At 43.8% G+C, this 21,197-nt stretch overlaps 1 protein-coding gene across 1 annotated transcript; it reads right to left on the bottom strand.

Moving 5' to 3' along the window:
* Positions 1–9,250: 9,250 nt before the first annotated feature.
* On the bottom strand, positions 9,251–12,029 carry RAP2B (RAP2B, member of RAS oncogene family). The gene has a single exon (XM_007502348.3). It carries the CDS (start codon positions 11,324–11,326, stop codon positions 10,775–10,777), a length of 552 nt encoding a protein of 183 aa, XP_007502410.1. The 5' UTR covers positions 11,327–12,029; the 3' UTR covers positions 9,251–10,774.
* Positions 12,030–21,197: the final 9,168 nt, after the last annotated feature.

Below are 21,197 nucleotides of genomic sequence, written 5' to 3'. Positions count from 1 at the left end.
AGGTAGTAAGGAACAGAGGTAGGATGACTTCTACATTCAATGCTCTTTTCATTTAATAAGGGACACCCCTTTTCCTCTCTTTGATCTTAAAAAATAAATGAAGACTCTTCTTTTTTTTTTAAGCCTTTACCTTATATCTTAGAATCAAGACTGTGTTTTGGTTCCAAGGTAGAAGATTGATAAGGAAGGGTTAGGCAATGGGGGTTAAGTGACTTAGTCAGGGTCACACAGCTAGAATAAATGAATTTTCAAAGGAATGTCACAACTTTTAATCAATGCTCTACCTGAGGGACATTGTCATCTGTGGCACTTACACATTGGCTTCAGTATACACACCCACTATTTTGCAGTTTGGGGGGTGCTGGTTTTCAGTTTTTAAAAAATGTTCATTTCACTTGACTCGTGCTCAGTAATGGCAGGCACATTTCTATGACTATAGCTGACATCTGGGCTCATTTCTATTGTATTCATGTTCAACTGACCTACATGTAATGACTTACTCTAAATCCCTACCAACTCCTTTTAAAAAAAAGTTTATCTCCATTTAAAATTTACCCAAGGGGGTAACTGGGTGGCTCAGTGGATGGAGAGCCAGGCCTAGAGATGGGAGGTCCTGGGTTCAAATCTGGCCTCAGACACTTCCCAGCTGTGTGACCCTGGGCAAGTCACTTGACCCCCATTGCCTAGCCCTTACCACACTTCTGTCTTGGAACCAGTGCACAATATTGATTCTAAGTTGGAAGGTGAGGTTTGTTTGTTTTGTTGCTTTTAATAAATAAATAAAATGAAATAAAATTTACCCAAAACAAGTAGCCGAATCTGAACTTTTGCACCATTTAGAAAGCTGATTTGCTTTTAGTCGGACTTACTGAAGTTCCCTGGGGAAGAGGCTCCGGAGCCTTTTCAGCCTTCCAGTCCTCGGGAAGGGCACGTCCACAAAGACCTCTGTTCAGAGCTATAACAGGGCGGCCATCTAACCCTCTGAAAAATACCCATCCTTCAATCCTAAGTTCCTCCCCGTCTCAGCTACAGTTCGCCGTTTCTGGCTCCCAAGATCAATCATTCCACGTATTCTGACCGTACAAGCTGTATTTCCTGCCTGTCGACCATGGAAATACCGTTATTGATTCAGACGCTGCAAACTCAATGTAAACGGATGGATTCCTCGTGAATTCTAACCGCTCTGTGGCTACATTATTGTTGTTTTCTTTTAATTCAGGGTAACTTGTTTTAGCACATATTCTAATTAGAATTCAAGCATGATGGTGTGTGTATTCCAAGCATAACCCAGGCCTAGAGACCTACTAGTGAACTAACATAAAATAATGCTTTATATCTGTATAACACTTCATGATTTACTAAGTTCTGTTACAAGCAATTCCATTTGTATCTTGATGAATTAATACGGTCTTCACATTAGAAAGATCCTGACTCCAAGGTCGAAAGAGACTTGCCCATCATTACCCATCCAGTAAGTAGCAAAGTCTAGGTGAGTCACTCAACCTTGATTGCTTAGCTGTTATCATTCTTCTTAGAATTAATACTGAGAGTAGAAGCTGGGTGGCTCAGTAGATTGAGAGCCAAATCTAGAGACAGGAGGTCCTAGGTTCAAATGTGGCCTCAGACATTTCCCAGATGTGTGACCCTGGATAAGTCACTTAACTGTCAGAGGTTGATATCTCTGGATCTATCTCAGATAAAGATCTGAGAGCCCTCCTCAGAGGTCAAATTCTCAGGGTCTGTCTGATAATGGGTCCCAGTGCCCTTGCCTCCACCTTCTTTTAGTTTCCCATAACAAGATTGCTGACTGTTCCATGTACCCCAGATGATTCCTGGAACCATTATCTTGCCCCAACCACTGTCTTATGAGCTACACTCTCTACATTCTTGTTACACTTTCCCATGCACCTTTCTCACAGGCGATTGAAAATTCCTGTGGTTTTTTCCTTTAAAAGATCTTCTACTCTTCAAAAAACTTGAACCCATCGCCACCAGCACCCGGTCCTTTCTGACCGGACAAGGTGATTGTGACTGTGATTCTTATCTTTTCCCTCGTCCTTATCTTCAGGTGAGGTCCTTCTTACTTCTACCTTTGCATTTTCTCTTACTATTTTCCCCATTCCTTACCTGTGGAACCCTGGTCCCTGTCCAGCTCCCCTCTCGGGCTTTAACACTTAACCCCCACTGCCTAGCCCTTAATGCTCTTCTGCCTTGGAACCAATACACAGTATTGATTCTAAACTGGAAGGTGAGGGTTTAAAAAAACAAAAAACAATTTAATACTGAGACAGAAAGTAAGGAATGAAAAACCAACCAACCAACCAAAATCAACTCTGTGATCACGTCTCCTAAAATCCAATTCTTCTTTGACTCCCAAATTTGGCAGCATCCGCAACAGAATTTAAACTTCTGCCAGGCAGGAGCCTTTCTCTCCCCTGTACAGTTTTAGTTCACACTGTGCCTGGCACAGTAATTAGGCACTGAAGGAATGCAGGTATGACTGCCTGAATAATATTTGAAATGGAAGTGACATCCACATCATGCAAAGAGCCCTTTTCTGTCTTGAAGGGATTAGCCCTTGACTCTTTTGATGTGTAACAATTAGATTATTCTTATTTTAAACAGGGAGAATTTTTCATTACCCCCCCACACACACACACACATATTTTTGTTGATTACAAGACCCTGGGCCATTTGGTAAGCTGCCTTTTCCTTTTTTCTCCAAGCTAAATTGAACATGACACAAATTAATTACAAAGTACTTTTGATGAGCCAATGTCAATGCTCCGTGGACCTCGTTCCTATCCCCCCAAAGCATGAACAAATCCAAGTTATTTGTGCCTTATTAATGGCTTTCCCTGAACCGTACAGTACAAATCAAAACCGATTTCTTGCTGCAAAAGCTGGTCATAATTTGGTTGATACAAAAATTGTTTCCTTCTAATGAAAAAACTATAGAAGGGAGTCAGCCAAATTACAAATGTAATTTTGGGAAGTATGCCGTTAATATGCCAAGCAACCTACAGAGGTGATTAATAAATAAAGCTCGAATAAGACTGGCTTTCCATCATCCTTGTCAATCTTATTACTAGATGAGGAAGTCTCCCAGAGCTATCCAGTTTTTATTCTATCAGCAACAGTGTACTTACAAGTAAACCACAGGGGGTGTGACTCAGTGCCTGGAAATAGGTGGTCCTGGGTTCAAATCTGGCCTCTGACACTTTCTAGCTGGGTGACCCTGGGCAAGTCACTTAACCCCTATTGCCTAGCCCTCACCACTCTTCTGCCTTGGAACTGATACTAAGAAGGGATTTAAAAACAAAACAAACCACGAGTTAAATAGAAGCAAATATGTGGGGACTCCCCTTCTCCTAGAAGCAGGCATTCACAGATGGACAGGACCACAGGGCCATTGTGTGCCCTATTTTAGAGATGAAGAAACCTCAGCCAGAAGTTCGTAGGGTCACAGATGTGAAATGGAAAAGACCTTGAAGGGCATTGAGTCCATTTGGTAGTCAGAGCTCAGTGACTTTGCCACAGACACTATCGGGGCCAAAATCAGCATCCAAATGCGGTCCCCAGCCTCCAGTTCCAAGGCTCATTCAGCCAGTGAGCAGTGGAGACCCAAACTTCTCTTCCTTCTTTGCATCGTGTAATGAGAGCAGGAAATAATATAAAAATGTCTCCACATGCAGGTGTCATCCTTCAGCTGTCATTCTCGCATTATGATGAGAGAAGATGCTACGGGTCGCTCCAGATGGGGAAGCTTCAGAGGAGAATGTCCAGGCATTGGGAAAAGCTTTCTACCAACAGGTTAGTCTGAAGAGAGAAAGGCTGCCGCAGAAGGTGGCAGGATCCCACTATTCCTCCCCTATCGAAAAGTCCCGATGGCCATTGAGGGGAAAGCAGAAGACGGGTAGTCACTGAGACAAAAGCATCTTCTCCCAAAACCCCAGCTGAAAACAGGAGGCCCTGACTGCAGAGTCCCCACCGTCTAACTCAGTCCTCAGATGGAAGGAGAAGCTTCCAAGGTTCCCCCCAGCAGCCTGGCTGGCACTCCACTCCAGAAGGGCTGCTGAACTGGTGCCTAGTTCACTGCACAGGAATTCCTAGTCTAGGAGCATCGATTCTCCCCTAGTGAGGAGCCTCATGATAGAGAAGGAAGGATACATGGCGCTGTCTTGGCTAAAGCCAGAAAATTAACTGCTTCCTCCTAAGTGGTTAAAATAGCTGAGACTCTCCTTACTAAGATTGGCACATCTAGATACTATATCCAGTCGAAGAATTAAACCAGCAACAGTTTCCATTAAATGCCTTTGATGTCCTGAAAGTCAACTTGTTCTTCTAAAAATGTGGCAGCAGGGGGAAGCTGGGTAGTTCAGTGGATAGAGTCAGGCCTAGAGAGGGAAGGTCCTGGGTTCAAAATTGACCTCAGACACTTCCCAGCTGTGTGACCCTGGGCAAGTCACTTAACCGCCACTGCCTAGCCCTTACTGCTCTTCTGTCTTGGAACCTATACACAGTATTGATTTCTAGATGAAAGGTAAGGGTTTTATTAAAAAAAAAAAAAAGTGTGGGGGGGAAGCTGGGTAAGCCCAGTGGATTGAGAGTCAGCCCCAGAGACAGGTGGTCCTGGGTTCAAATTTGACCTCAGATCCTTCCTAGCTGGGTGATGCTGGACAAGTCACTTAACTCCCATTGCCTAGCCCTTACCACTCTCTGCCTTAGAACCAATGCTTAGTAATGATTCCAAGATGGAAGGTGAGGGTTAAAAAATAATAATAATAAATGGAAAGTGAAAAGGCAAAGAGAGATGAATCTTTACAATACAGTTTATATCTACAGCTATCACTTTTCAAAATCCTTCTGAATTTCTTAGGTCACCTGATCCTGGAAGGAAAAATGTCCCTGGGAAACAGGTAGTGCAAGTAACATTATTCCCACCTCTTGGAAGCTAGGTAGCACAGGGGATAGAGCACCAGGTCTGGCATTGGGAAGACCTGGGTTCAAATCTGACCTCATACACTTTCTAACTGTGTGATCCAGGGCAAGTCATTTGACTCTCGTTTTCCTAACCCTTGCCATTCTATCTTAGAGGTGTCATAAGACAAAAAGGGTTAAAAAAAAAAAGATTCCCAGCTCATAGATGAGGAAGTAACACATTCAGGAAGGCTGACTAGAACAAGGTCACCCAGCCTAGTGAATGGCAGGGCTGGAGCTTCAACCCTATCTTTCTCATTCCATTCTAGAGACCCTCATGGTCCTTTAAAAAGGTAGGCACATTTCGTCCTATTTTGTTTAAAGTATTGTCTTTTCAGGAAATAAAAAGGTCAACTGTTAATTCTTCAGATTTAGTCTATGTGTTCACTTCTGTCACCTTCATAAACTGATGTGGGGATATTGATCAAATGGCTAAATGAATGTTCTGATCATGCCAAGAGTGGACGGTCTTCATGATAACTGTATGTAACCTCTTCAGACAAATCACAAGAATGACAAAGTTTAGGGTTGGGGAAAAACCTCAGAGGTTGTTTAGTTCAACCCATATCTAAATTTACCTCAACCTCAGAACGTTCTTTGATCTAAATATTACCTGGTAAAACTGGCACTTCAAACACTTAAACAGATAAAAATCAGAGATATTGATCTGACTAATACTCGAAAACATCCCAATTTTTTTTTTATCAGATTTTTGAACAACTTGCTACAGGTTCACACGGGGCCAAGTCCTTGGTTATGCTTTCCAAATGAACATTTTGGCAAAAACACTAGGCAGCACCCTAACACAGAGACATCCAAAAAACTACTTCCAGATACATTCCCTTTCTCTCCTTCCCCTAACCCTCCACAAAATGAACCATTTATTCTAGTGCCTAGTGTTAAAGGAGAATAAAGATGATTCTTTGAATCACTGGCCAATTGCTATGTGTGGCCTCTTCTTTCTATCTCATCTACTCAGCTCTCTTTTTGGATGGGATCTTGGATGTGAGTTCAGTGGTAAGCTGTCAGAAATACTTAAAAAGACTTAAAAAAGTATTTTAGAAAAGTTCCTAGGCTACTCTGCCCAGGACTAATTAAGAGCCACAAGCCTTTTGAAAATATCATCTTTTAAAAGGGAAAGGAGACCAATTTCCCTAAACCTGTGTAAATACAGATGACAACATACTTCAGACAGAGTAGAGAAATGCATTCCTTCGATATAGACAATTGACAATCTCAGACTGGCGAATACAAAGATGTCTCTTAAAAGTGAAAGGATATTACCAAGACAAGAAAAGGATGAAATAACTCTGAAATATCCTACTTCCTTAATTGCAGTCAAGCTGGGAGTTGGGAAAAACAGCTGGGGCCCAGTATAAGACAGCCCTGGCTAAAGGGTCCTTTGGCAGCTAATTTCTATTTTGACAGGTGGCGATAGCCTACCACTGACCTCTCACCTGTCTACACAGTCCACTTTCTCCTCCACTGCATATCCACAGCCTTAGTCAATTCCATCAAGCCCCCCATCACTGCCACAAAATCAACACTGAAAAGCTGACAAGGGCTTCCTCTTATATAACTGGCTCCAACTCCTTTTCCTTTTTCTTTCTAAACTCCCTCAAATAAAGGCTTCAATGTATCCCAATTTTGTCAAGGAAATGGCAAGAACTCTGCACCAAGAAAGCTAGCTTTTCTCTGCTTCAAACATACCCCACACAAAATCACTTTTACTGAGCACCCAAAAAGCATTTATTTTCCATTACTCAGTAAGAGCATATTAAAATCTTCTTTCCTGCTGTTCTAATCTAAAAGGAATTTAGTCATGCAAGTGACTAAGTTCTGTGGGAAGTTGGTAACTGCTGCAAGCAACCTATTTCATTTGCAATTGTATTTTTCAAATCTCCCCCATTGGTATTATATCCATTTTTGGTTTGGGTCCAGATCTGTAATTTTAACTGGGTGGGAGTTTCTAGTGTATAAAATTTCTTCCTTGAGGCCGATCTGTAGCCCCTCTAATTCAGCCTGAGTTGCCTACAGGCACTGAAGGGTTAAGGGGCTAATCCAATGTCATACACAGGTAGTATGTGTCAGAGAGAAAACTTCTATCCAATAGAATCACATTATCTTTCCAAATTGCCCCCACTTACTATTTTTTTACATCCACACTTTCTGTCCTAGTAACAACTCAAGGACAGAAGGACAAGAGCTAGGAAAATGGGGTTAAGTGACTTGGCCAGGACCATACAGCTAAGAAATATCTGAGATCACATTTGAACCTAGGACTTCCTATCTATCTCCAGGTCTGACTCTCTCTCCACTAGCTGCCACAACCCCCACTTACTATTAAAAAGAACTTATATACATTTTTACAAAGTCACTTGAGTCCCTTTCAGATCTTAAATTCTATGAACTAGTTAGATATTTAGCTTCTCTTTTAAATCAAGGCTTTCTCAAAGAAAAGGCTTAACTCATTGTCATCTGCTACCTTGCACACACACACACACACACCCACACTTGCATTTTTTAAAAATGTATGACAGTTGGTAAGACCAGTTTTCTAAAAACTTCTGAGGACAGAGCTGGTTCCCAGGCTTCCATAAAGCTGAATCTTTTCCAGCTTTCTTCAATGTGGATTTAAATACAACTATAAGACTCAGGAGCATGTTTAAGTATTGGAACTGTCCGCAAGTAGGACATCACTAAGTAGTTTTTTTCTTAATTTGAGCACTTAAAAGGTTATATTTAAAATAAATAGCTAGTTGTCCTATTAACTCAATTTCAAACATTAAACCTAAAAATAAATAAATAAAAACACTAGAGAGGGGGAAAAGGGAGGAAGAACCTTCATACCAGAAGTTTTTTTTTAACCTACTACATAAGAGTTACACAATAGCTAGGAAGCATAGTAGATAAAGTGCTGGAGCCAGAGTCAAGAAGACCTGAGTTCAAATGGGGCTTACTAGCTATGTGACCCTGGGGAAGTCACTTAACCCTGTTTGTCTCACTTGTAAGAAGAGCTGCAGAAGGAAATGGCAAACCACTCCAGTATCTTTGCCAAGAAAACCCCAAACGGGGTCATGAAGAGTCAGAAATGACTAAACATATTTACATATCTAAAGTATCTGAGCAAAAAATAAAAGCTTGTATACCAGCACAACTTTAATTAGACCTGAGGGCTAAACACCTTCCTCTAGTTTTTGGTAATAAATGCATCCTCCTTGTCTTTTTCTACTTATAAGTCAAAGCTACCTCAATTACTTTTATACCTAAAATTGTCATGAGAGTGAGAATGAGAGGGAGGAGAAAAGAGTAAATCCCTGATAGAAAACCTCCCATTAAAAACTTAGATCTGACTTTTTAAGGGACAATAAATATACCAAGAGATGACCCATCAGAGAATAGAGCTGAGCTTTGAAACAAGGAAATGGAGGTTCAAATCTTGACCCCACCCTGACACTTTCTAGCTTCAGGCAAGCCCAATGAGATTCTCAGAAAGTAGTCATCTCCATCAGAGTGGGGAATTCATCCCTGAGGAGTTGCCCCCCTCCCCAACAATAATGGTTCAGGGGAATGGAAGCTGCTTTAGACCCTATTATTTTCTAATTTTCTAATTTCCATCTAATTTCCAGGAGCCTATGATGGAGTGTGACCTAGCTGGCCTCCTGAGGTCTTTGCAATTCTAACCCTCCTACCATTTCTAGTCCCTTCCGATAAACAAGCCAGATTTGCTCTACCAGTTCTCCAGAACTGTCCAAGTAGCATCCTGAAAGAACGTTCATCCAAATCTAATTCTCCAGAGAAGGTCCCAGCTCGAACCCACTGCAGAGGTAGTCTGAATAACCTAAGACCTGGAATCTCTTTAAAAGGTGATTGTGCTTTCATGTTTTATTCCCCCCACATTTCCCATTATATACACACCTGGCTCTCTAGAAATAGGAAAATACATTCATTAGCTGAGATGGCCCTGCCCCTTTCTTACCCTAAGACAAAGTGCCCTTTATTAGAATCAGATGCTGAACCCACCACTCAGGACTTTGTCATCCTGGTTTTTCCCAAGTCTTAAGTATCAGAGGCAACATTCCACAGTCAGTTTATGATCCTCAGAACCCCACCCATTTCTCCACCAAAGTACTTCCATCTATCCTCAGGCCCTGATAAAACACTTTCAGATTAAGTCACTCCCTGCCATGATTGTTCCTATATCAGCAAGGACAGCTCATGAATTCATACAACGCATAAAAACCAAATCAAACAAAAACACAAACAGGAATTTTGAGTTTGCATTTTTTAAAAAATGGTATTTGTATTAAAAGTCTTTAAATGAATAGACAACCATTAAACTTAGGTCTGGAATTAAAATTACAATTAGTTAGAATCTTCTGGGTACATCACAACATTAAAAATTTTGCTCTCGGCTGGAGGAAAATCCTACAACAGAAAAAATAAAGGGGAAGGGAAGGGAAGGGAGAGAAAGGGGCACTAAATACCCAAAAATTTAAATAAGATGAAGCCAGAAGTACTTGTAAGACATGGAAATAAGACATAAAAGGCTCCAAAAGAAATCAAAATCAATTCCATGAACAACAGGCCCTTTTGTCCTGGCTTGCTCAGAATGATTACTGAAAGGAAACTGTTAAGTACTTTGGGGAGTCATAGCAGATAATGGGATTTTGTGGAACTTTCACAGGTTGGCACCGGCTGGAACAGCTGAGTTTTGAAGGCACTCTAGACCCAGGGTCGCTGTTGGCCCTGAATCACATTTGAGGAAGTCTTTGTACTGTACTTTAAAGATCTGGTCATCAAAATCAGTTATTGCCAACCAAAAGGAAACCCTAAACCCAAACAAAGTAAAATGAACAAACCACCCCATGGGGGAAAAATGTGCAGATTTGTAATATTTTTCACAGCTGATAAAAATTAAAAAAACAAAAACAAAAACACTACCGCTCTCCCCCAGACTCCCATTTGATACAGTAGGTAAACAAAATAGATTTTTTTTCCACAAATATCAGCAGACACTTTCTGGCACCCCACACTGTATTGGCATCAGTGTAAACAGTCCCAGTTAAGTTGTGCAATACTTCAGATTGGATACACTGTAACAATAATCCAACTTTGCATAGAAATCCTCAGAGTCCTAATCAGTCCCAGGGTTGCACTCCCAGGCTGGCAAAGAAGGCAGCCAACCCCTTGCTTCCAGCACATCCACACATGCCTGGAAACGGGGTCTCTTCCTCTCTTTTCAATTCTTCACAGCCTTTTCCTGCACTTCCTTCCCCTGTCCAGGTACTTAAATCTTCGAATTGGAAATCGGGTTGTTGACAAGCCTTTCTTCTCTCCCATCCTCCTCCTGCTCCCACCACCCCTTCCCTCCCAGATTGAAACTTTATTTTTTTTTCCTGGTGTCAAGTTGCCAATACAGCTCTAACGGCTGCTTTAAGTGGGGAAACAGGCAACGATCAAAGAAATCCACGAGAGGAATGTACATGCTTGGAAAGCGCCACATTTCCACCCAGGTTTCAGATGTTAAATACAAGACAACCCCCCTACCCCCATGACACTGAGCACTGAGGCCCGTCAGCTGCTGTGGAAATAGCCACGAGCCCCCACCTGGAACACACCTTGTACGATGCAAAGTTGTTTCCAATCTTAAAAATAATAATAAAGATCACATTGAGCAAGAAGTATGGTGTTTGCTTTCGCTTTTTTCTTAAAAAAAAAAAAAGAAACCAATAAAAATTCAAAGCAGAGCCCAAGCCCGAAGGAAGAAGCCGCCCTCCCCCCTTTCTTTTTCTCAGAGAATCACGCAGGAGGAGCAGCACTGGTCGTCCCCGTTGGGCTGAGCCGCATAGTTCATCTGGCGGACGATCTCGGCGAACAGCTCGTCCACCGAGGCTTTATTTTTGGCCGATGTCTCGAGAAAGGGGCAACTCCACTCTTCGGCCAGGGCCTTGCCCTCCCCGAAGGAGACCTCGCGCTCGCCCTCCAGGTCCACCTTGTTGCCCACTAGAATCATGGGCACGCGTTCGTACCTCTTGACGCGGATGATCTGGTCGCGCATGGGCTTGATGTCCTGGAAACTCTGCTGGTTGACTAGGCTGTAGACGAGGATGAAGCCCTGGCCGTTTTTGATGTACAGGTCCCGCATGGACGCGAACTGCTCGGTGCCCGCCGTGTCCAGGATCTCCAGCACCGACGGCGACGAGTCCACCTCGATTTCCTTGCGGTAGAAGTCCTCGATGGTGGGGTCGTACTTCTCGATGAAGGAGCCGGTCACGAACTGCACGGTGAGGGCCGACTTGCCCACTCCGCCCGAGCCCAGCACCACCACTTTGTACTCTCGCATGGCTTCTCACCCCCGCCCCCCCTCCCTCCCCGAGAGTCTCTCGCGCTCTCGGCCTCCCTCCGGCCTGGGCCCCCCGGGGGGCGTGGGGGCACAGGGGCACGGCGTGGGGCCGGCTCGGCTGCTGCCTCCTGCCCTCTCCTAGGAGTAGCGGGGGAGGAGGGAAACGCGGGGCAGAAGGCAAAGAAACCCCCCCAGAGGCTGGGGAGGGGGTGGGGGGGCGGTCGCCCACCCCGGCAAGGCTTCACTCGGGCTCCGTGCCCTGCATTCAGGCGGCGGCGGCGGCTGGAACACTGGGTGCAAGCTGCCGGCGGCGGACGCAGGGACAATGCCCGGGCAGGCGGAGGAGCGGGCGATCGGCCGGGCACGGACTGCGGCCGGGACTAGGGCTGCTGCTGCCGCTGGGGCTGCTGCTCCTTCTCAGCCGCTCTGCGAGGAGGGGGGGCACAGACTCTGGCACTGGCGGTGGCAGCAAAGGCAGGGACGGCTGCAGGCTGCGGAGGCGGCTGCTAATTGCGCCCCAGCCCCGAGCGCGTGGTGCATGAGTCCCCGTGGTGCCTGCCTCCTTCCTCCAGCAACCCCGCGGTCCGCACCTCCCTCCCTAGCAGCCCCGGGAGTGCTCGAGCTTCCTACTTCCAGCCCTAAAGCTGCCTAGCCTTAGTGAGCATGCCCAGTGAGGGGGCGCTGAGTCGTGGCGAGGCGGCCAGGGGGGAGGAGGATTCCGCTTTTCCGGGTTTTCCTAGAGGGCCGGGACAGGGGCGGGGCTAAGAGAGTAGCGGGCTCCAGCTGAGACTGGGTCTCCGGAACTGGAGTAGAGACAGAAAGGGTGCCAGGGATGGGCGCTCAGGCCTTGGGGAGAGCATTTCCAGGATAGGGACTGGCAAGAGGGCACGAAAGGGTCCTGTATCCCGATGCCCAACACCGGTCAAGCAGTTAGACCGAAGACTGACAAGTGACCGGAAGACACTAGAGAGCACTTTTATTGGGGCAGAAGCAAGCTCCGGGGTACTCTCTGCCTCACTTGTGTGTGCAGGGATGCCTCAGGGGAACAATGTAAGCTTGGGAGACTAAGAGGTTCCTTTTGGGTGGAGGCTGGGCGTACATCTGGAGGTGGGCAGACTCCCGCGGGTGTCATTCTCTGGGCTTGTGCCCAGCTAGCATTGACGAGGGTTATCTTTCGCAAGACTCACTACACATAGAATGAATCTGTTTTGATGCCCCGGCTACTGGTTGTTGCCTCCTCCTCAAACATTGCCTTGTCCTTATTTTGCATTGATTGTGTAACGACTTTTTTGAAGGTACACCCCTAGGATGTAAGCAAGCTGCCAGAGAGCAGTAACTCCTTTCATTTTTCCGACCTTGTATCCCAGCAGTCACACAGGAGGCACTTAATACTTGACTACTATCCGAACCTTTATCTCTGGCTGGTCTGCAAAACGCATTAAAATCATCCAAGAGCTGAGTGGAAGGAATTGGACAAGGGGTTCGGACCCTGGCTTGGCCACTTGCTATCCTAAGTCCCTTCATCTCTCTTGGCTTGTTTCCGCTTCTCTAAAGTAGGAACCTGAGAGGGTGCTGAGTTCAGCATGGCATGACGAAAAGGATTGGAAGATGGAGATTCAAATGTTTCGTCCAATGCTTACAGGTGTAAGTCAGTTTAGCTCTCTTGGTCTCAGCTTACTCCAAGTAAAGCGGTTTGGGGCCAGAAATTCCTACGAGCTAGATAGGGCCAGCATTCTTATTCTCACTCCCCACAGGATAGAGGCGCCAACTCATGGTGAGTGCCAGCTTAGCAAAGATGCCTGCTTGGCCTGATCGGGCAGGAATCGTGGGGCGCTGTTCCCCAGACTCCAGTTCCCTGCGTGATCTGCTTCTTCGCCGCCGCCCCCATCCCTCCTCTTAGGAAGCTAGAAACACTGCTTGCAACCCCAAGAAAGGTTCCAGGCGCCGAATTTTCTAATGCATTTGCTATGAGGAGGAAGGATGTTTGGGGGATAAAAATGGGGGCTGCATGATGTGGGTTACTTGAATGAGTACTGAGAACACGTCTGCAGCTCAGGGTCGCGAAACCGTCCACCCGTGCCAGCCCATGCTCACTGGCCCCAGCCGGCCCCAGGAAGGTCGCAAGAACCCAGAACCCGGACCACGGCCAGGCAAGGGGGGGATCTCTGGGGCTGATGCCTGTTCCTCAGTCCTTGGGGGTAGCCCACAGGCCCTTCAATATTCCCTTTCCAGCCCCAGCCAATTGTAGAACTTGAGGCGCAAGGGTCCTGTTGGGTCCTGGGTCCCTCCCAGCAGACCTTCCCCTCCTAGGCTGTATAGAAAACCTGGCCAAGCTCCCGAGCCCATCGGAACTGCTCTGAGAGGTTGTTAGGAGACAGGGAGAGAGCTACGCATGCTCAGTAGGAACGACAGCTGGGGGGGCGGGGGAAAGAAGTAGGAAGCTTGGACTAGACACACCTACCCTGGCGCTCAAATTACCTCCTCTCCCAGTCTCGGGACCCATTGGTTGGTGGTCACAGTTCTGTTCTCCCCGCAGCTCCCCCCACCAAGGTATCATTTCACTGGCTGCCGCCAAGGTCCTGTCAGCCAGCGGTGTTTCATTGGCTGAAAAGTATCCTCCATTTCTGATTGGTTATCGATGGAGATTAAGCGAGGGGCGGAGGCCCAGCTGTTTCTCTGCGGTGCCTCCCAGTTCTGCCCCTCCCCCTGCTTCCCCCTATTCCCCTAGCTCGAAAGCAGCTGTTTAGGGAAGAGAAAGTCGGGCTGTCTTTTGCAGATCGGGAACTACTGAACCTAGAACCCCAAAGTTCTGCACTTCGGGAGGCAGAACTATGGTGGGCACAGCATGCAGGTCTTTTCCTGTCCCAGGTTAAGGCCGGCTGAGGATCGTCGCCCTTGCCGGGGAAGGGTGACACCTACCCTACACCTTTTCCTGCTCCCCAAAGAGACTGAAAGGGGGGCGGGGAGGGAGTCAGAGAAAGGCTGGGCCTCGAAGCCAGTCACAGGGAGGAGAGGGGGAAATGCCCGGACCTGCCTCGCCGCCTCTTCGGTTCGGGGGTGGGAGCTTTGGCTCAACTCATTTTACCTCACTTTGGGAGGTAAAAGGGAGTTGCCTCGACTTGTCCCAAGACTCTCTTATATCTCGAGGAGGAGAGATGTCAAGACCTGTCCTCAGATTTTACGATTCGCTGCGGGGGTGGCGAGGAGTTGATTGTTCCAGAGGGTTTGGGAATAGAGAGACATACTCCAGCAGTCGAATAAAAGCAGCGACTGATAAACTGGCTGTAAGTTCCGGTGGATTCCAGTCTGCAAGAGGCAAAAGGGTTTATTAGCCTACATATTAGGGCTGAGTCAGGAGTTCTGTTCTCTTTTTCGTCCAGGATTCACCTGAAGATAGATCTCTATTGAATTAAAACTTAACCTTCTGTCTTGGAATCAGTACTGAGCATTAGTTCCAAGGAAGAAGACCTAGAAGGGCTAGTCAATGGGGGTGAACAGGCTTGCCGCAGCAAACAGCTAGGAAGTGGCTGAGGTCAAGTTTGAACCCAGGACCTCCATCTACTGAACCACTTAGCTGCCCCCTCTTTCTGGCTTTTTTGTTTGTTTTTACTTTGGAATCCCCAGATCACAAACTCAAGTGGACAAAACAACTTCATTTTTGTTCTCCCACTCTTTTTTTCCAGCACCATTTGTTTGCTCCAGAGTCTGGGGCAGTAGCTTGTCAAGTTGCTTCCAGCAGGGCTCTCAGGGGTGAGGAGGGTGTGGCCCCTCCACACCCTCAGCAGGGCACTACCTACTCATTTGGCAACAGAATGCTTAGACAAATAGGGCAATGACTTGTCAAGTTCTTTGAAACAGGTCATAGGATCCTGAATTAAAAGTTAGCAAAGACCTCGGAGTTCATCTAGTCCAAACCTCTCCTCTTAGAGTTAAAGGAATTAAGTACAAAAAGGGAAATGCCTTGCCCAATGTCATACAGTTAATGAATGAATGAACTAGGGTAGAAGCCTTAGTCATTTAATTCTAGGTCTAATGATTTCTCCTACCATACCAAACATAATGATGCTTCAGCCATATCCTGGAAATGTTAAAAAAAAAAATCCTATAGAACCACTTTCCCAAATTTCAGTTTAAACACATATAGGTGTTATATATAATTTTATGACTTTATTATTTTTCTATTATTAACTTTCAATCTCTAGGAATTTTCTTAAAGAGCTGTCTAATAATGCTAACTGATAGGTTTGAGGCCACCCTCTTAAGACTTCACAATTCCCAGATACCATTACTTCAAAGAAGTCTATGACTGGTACTCTGACAAGCCCCCAGAGGAGAACAGGGAGGTACCAGGTAGGCAGCAGCATCTGAGGGATCAAGCAGAGAATAACCCCAGAATGATGGAGATCAGAGGATCGATCATAGGTTTAAATCTGAAAACAACAGCAACAATGATTAAAAAAAAACAACTAAAGACCATAGAGATAATCTAATACTCTGCCCCCACCACACGTATTACAGAAGAGGGATGGAAGGAGTTGAGTGCCTTGTCCCATGTAAAAAGCAAATGTTTTTGTTACCAAATCCAGTCAATTCACCTCTTGCAGCATATTTCTCTGAGATTTAGTCCAGCATTTAGCATAGTGCCTGGCTCATAGAATGTGTTCTAAGAAATGTTAGTGATAAGGACAGTTAGATAACTCAGTGGATATAAAGCCAGGCCTGGAGTCAGGGAGATCTTAGATTCAAATTTGGCCTTAGGTATTTCTTATTTCTTTGATGTTGGACAAGTCACTTGACCCTCATCACCTAGTCCTTTCCTTTCTTCTGCCTTGGAACCAATGGAGTCTAAGACAGAAGGTGAAGATTAAAAAAAAAATGCTAGTGGACTGGCTGGCTGACATAATCCTGGTGAAAATCTCTCCATCCTACCAAAGTTCTTAGGTGCTCCCACTCCTGTTGTTGCAGGAACCCAGAACTAGGACCTAGCATTCATGTTCAAGGTATTTCATTTGGTGGAAGTCATTATTAGGGGTTCTTTCATGAAACTAAAATAGCTGATAACCACATAACACTTTACAATTTTTCTTGGGACTTATATACATGCAGTTACATTCTTAAGATTTTTTAAATTTTATTAATTTTAGGGTTTTTTATTTAAAATTTTACAAAACCAAAAAAAACAAGCATTTTCATATACAAAGAAAAAGATTGTACATAAAAGAAATCACAAATCTCATATATTTTAGCTTGCTTTTCTTCATATCTACATAATAAATCCCACAGGAAACTTTTGAAGCTTTCCTGCTTGTCAGTGTTTCTTTCTGGACATCCCATTTATTAATAAAATTTGGTCACAAATGTCCCAGTCCCTCCTTACCCTCCACACATCACCAAAGGTTTTGTCCAGGAGATAGACATGTTCATATAAATTAAGTCTTCCAAGTTTCCACCTTCATTCAAGTTCATTCTCTGGAGGTGACATTGGCAATTTATTTTTCCCATATTCCTTCTGTAACTGTATGTGATTTTCTCTTGACTCTACTCATTTCACTGTTCCTCATCCCTTGTAGTTCTTTCCAAGATTTTTTAAAATTAGCCTGCTCATCGCTTTATGGTAGAGTAGTATTCTATCACAAAATCATATACTACAACTTAGCCATTCCCATATTTATGGGCATCCCCTCAATGTCCAATTCTTTACTACTACAAAAAGAGATGCTATAAATATTTTGGAACCCAGGATACCCCCCCCCCTTTTCCCCAATGTCCTTGGGAAACAGACCCAGCATTGGTATTGCTGGATCTAAGGGTAAAAAGAGTTTTAGAACTCTCTGGGTTTAATTCCAAATTGCTTTCCAAAATGGTTGCATCAGTCCAGTGCTCCACCAATTGTGTGTGTGTCCCCACCTTTTCATATCACCTCCAAAATTTGTCATTTTTGCCTGTTTGTCATTTTAGCCAATTGATGGGTGTGAGATGACATGTCAGAACTGTTTTGGTTTGCATTTCTCTAATCAGTACTAATTTAGAGCATTTTTTCATATACCTATATAGGGCTTTGATTTCATCTGAAAATTGTCTGTTCAAATCTTTTGACCCTTTATCAATTCATCAATTATCAATTGACAAAGTTCTCTGTAGATTGTATATACATATATATTTCTAGATTCTCTCTCTATTCTCTAAATATATGAGACCTTGTTTGTTCACATTCTTACAATAACTTTACATGATAGATGCTTACCCCCTCCCCATTTTGTAGAGGGGGAAACTAAGGCACCAAGTGATTACTGTATCGGCTATCATTATACAGTAAGTATCTGAAACAGGATTCAAATTCAGGTTTCCCCATGCTACGCTGCCTCTGTGATCAGCTATAACTGCAACTATAGCAAAAGCTTTAAGGCTGTGAGAAAATAAAAACAAAGCTGCAGAAACTACTACTTCACAGACTTTAAAAGAAGTATAACCACATTTTCTTCTTCCTTTCTCCAAACTATAAAATGTGCTCTGTTTAGAGAGAAAACGTTTACAACCCCTGATGAAACTCCACTGATTTCTGGATCATTATTGTAGAAGTTTTTATGATATCAGTGCTGGAAGTCCAGAAACCTTACAGAGCCATAAAGATAGGTACTTAGCCTGGAATAATCCAGGAGTAGCCTGAGGTGGAAATAACAAGTCAATAGCACCCTCAGGAAAATTGCCAAAGAAATCCAGGTAATAAAATGCCTCTCTGAAAATGACTTACCATTTACAGAGAGCCTGATGGGGGAAAATATCTCTTGAAAAACAGGCAAAGCTATGGACAACATGTAAGAATTGTTTGACCTTCAGGGAAGAGCTGAGGATTCTGTCCCTGACCTTTGCCATTGAAGAAAACAGTCCTAATGAACTTCTTATATCACACTGAGGTTAGTTCTTCACATAACATCAGGGCAGTTTATTCCAACCAAAGTGATTATTGACTCATTGAACTAACATCCAGTCTTGAGACCTTGGAAAGATAAGTAACCCCCTCTTTTCCTCTTCTCTAACTAAACAGTTTGGCTGCCAGATTTATTTAGTAATTATTAGTGCCATCTATGGGTAAAAATAGAGACTAGAACATAAACTGGCCAACCTTTTCTATACTAGAAAATATAGAGGAAAGATAAATATTGTACACTTTGATTTACTTTAAGGTCAGCAAATGATAGCTATTATTTTTTCCATTCTACAGATGTAGAAACGAAAGCAGGGAGAGTTGAAATGACTTGCCTATAGTCACCAGGTAAGTAGCAGAATCAGGATTCGAACAAAGGACTTTCAGGACTAGCATGCTAACTTTTATGATGAAATACTTTTCAACTTCTGATGATGAAATTGAAAATCAAAAAAGAACGCCTACATGGTGGAACCAATTTCTTAGAAACTGTCTTTTGTAATGACATCAAATATTCTTAAGAAGTCCAAGTGAAATAACAAACATCTCAAAAATAAGTTTTTATTAGAAATGTAAGAGGCTAGCAATATTTCCACGAAATTACCAGTCACCTGGAAAGTACAATGCTCATAAATAGGCTCTTAATGATCATGAGTCAGAATCCCATTGAAATCTCACCTTGCCTCTCCATCTCACTTCTAGAGGGAATGATTAACATAGATGGCTCTGAAGTATAAAGGCCCAGGCTTCAACTCCCCCTCACTTGTGTCTGGAATTCCACTGAGGGCAGAGGGAGTTATCAATTGCTTGGAAATATAGGTGCTTTGTATGACAATTATTTGGACTAGGTCATGTCAAATACTTCTGCCTAAAAGAACCTGGAAAAATCTCTAGGCATTATGGGAGCTTGTCCAGAAACTGGAAGACTTGGGGGAAGCAGGGGGAAGTTCAAGTGCTATTTTCATCACTGCTACTCTTTTAAAAAAAGAAAGAAGGAAAGAAAAGGAGGAAAAAAAACCTTTACCTTCCATATTAGAATTAATACAGTGTTTTGGTTCTAAGACAAAAGAGCAGTAAGGACTAGGCAATGAGAGTTAAGTGACTTGCCCAAGGTTGCACAGCTAGGAAGTATCTGAGGTTAAATTTGAATCCAGGACCTCCTCCGTGGCTCTCTATTTACTGATCTATCTAGCTACCCCATTAGCACTGGTACTTCTGAAGGTAGAAAACTTCAGAATACATAGGAGGTATGGGAAGCGAAGAGCTAAGATGATGTCTGAGAGATGGTGGCATCTTATATAGGGATAATAACTGATTAAGAAGAGAAGAATCAAAGTCATTCATTTTACATTCTGTAATGTTCTCTTTCTCTTGCTTGATTTTAAATTCCTTCCTTTCCTACAGATCTGACAGGTATATTAATCTATGTTCATCTAATTTATTTATGATATCACTCTTTATATTTAAGTCATTTACCCATTTTGAATTTATCTTGGTGTAGGATGTGAAATGTTGATCTAAACCTAATATCTCCCAAATGTTTTCTAATTTTCCCAACAAAACCAATGCAACCAAAATTAGAAGTAAAGAAATTAACTGGGAGAACAGCCCTGAAGGCCCTGGTTTAGCCATGTCCATCTGGAGTGACCCAACAGCTATGATGAGCTCTGACTTTGCAAACAAGATGAACAGTGGACTTTTGGGTACTTTTCTATTAGGTAAAACATGAAGCAATCAGCAGCCATCATTCTGTCCTGGAGACCTTGAGAGTCCCAAAGACAATACCGAAGACAGACCTTGCCTTTAAGAAGGCTCCATTCTATTTAAAAGAAAAAACTTCCAAAATAAATATGAAATGGGGAAAATAGAGTTTGAGAGTGAGAGACAATGGATCTAGCACCTAGGGAAATCAGGAAGGGCTTCATTTGGAAGATAAAACTTGAAGGAAATTCAGTATTTGTAGCAAGTGCATTCCAGGGGGTGAGGGACATCCTTTGCAAATCATGGAGACCAGAGATACTATAGAGAAGGATAGCAATGGCAGTGTGCTCAGACTACGGTTTTCTCATGTTCCCCCTTTTTTTAATTGAATACACTATGCTTTGACTTACACTAGATTTGAAGTTCACATTAGAGTGCACAAAATAGTTTCCTGTGCTGCCAATGAATACATTGAAGTGCACCTGTGTCCTATGCTGACCTATTGTTGTTCAGTCATTTCCAACTCTGTGACCATATTTGGAGTTTTCTTGGTAAAAATAATGGAGTGATTTGCCATTTCCTTCTCCAGGAAATGGAAGCAAACAGGGTTAAGTGACTTGTCCAAGGTCACACAGCTAGTTAGTGTCTAAAGCCAGATTTGAACTCAGGAAAATGAGTCTTTCTGACTTACCACTGTGCCACCCTGTGCCACTGTTGTGGTTGCCAAGCTTTCACTTGGTTGCCATTTAAATGCAATGATGTTTTATAAGATTATTGAAGTGAATAGTACTTAATTATTAAATGCAATCTTCAACTCTGTCCTTATTCCCTCCCCCCACACACTGCTGAGCAGAGATGCCTATGCCTGTGGCACATCATATTTCTTCCTTTAGGAATTATTGAGGTTGGGAGCTGCCTGTCCCAGCGCCAGATTGCAGAATGGTGTTGTCTCCAGTCTCTTAGTTTCTTCTCCTCCACTCCTTCTAATCACCACCACCCCCACTGCAGCTGTCTCACAGAATCACAGTATGTTAGGAGCAAAGGAGACCTTTTTCATTTTGTAGACAAGAAAATGGCTGTCTCTAGAATGGATGTGGGCACAGTGATTAGAGTGCTAGGCCTGGAGTCAAGAAGGATCCTCTCCCTAAGTTCAAATCCAGCCTCAGCCACTTCCTAGCTATGTGACCCTAGGCAATTCATTGCATCCCATTTGCCTCTGTTTCCTCATGTGTAAAATGAGCTGGA

This window comes from Monodelphis domestica, chromosome 8 (assembly GCF_027887165.1).
Source record: "Monodelphis domestica isolate mMonDom1 chromosome 8, mMonDom1.pri, whole genome shotgun sequence".
Lineage (NCBI taxonomy): Eukaryota > Metazoa > Chordata > Mammalia > Didelphimorphia > Didelphidae > Monodelphis > Monodelphis domestica.
This window is presented reverse-complemented; position numbering and strand designations above follow the sequence as displayed.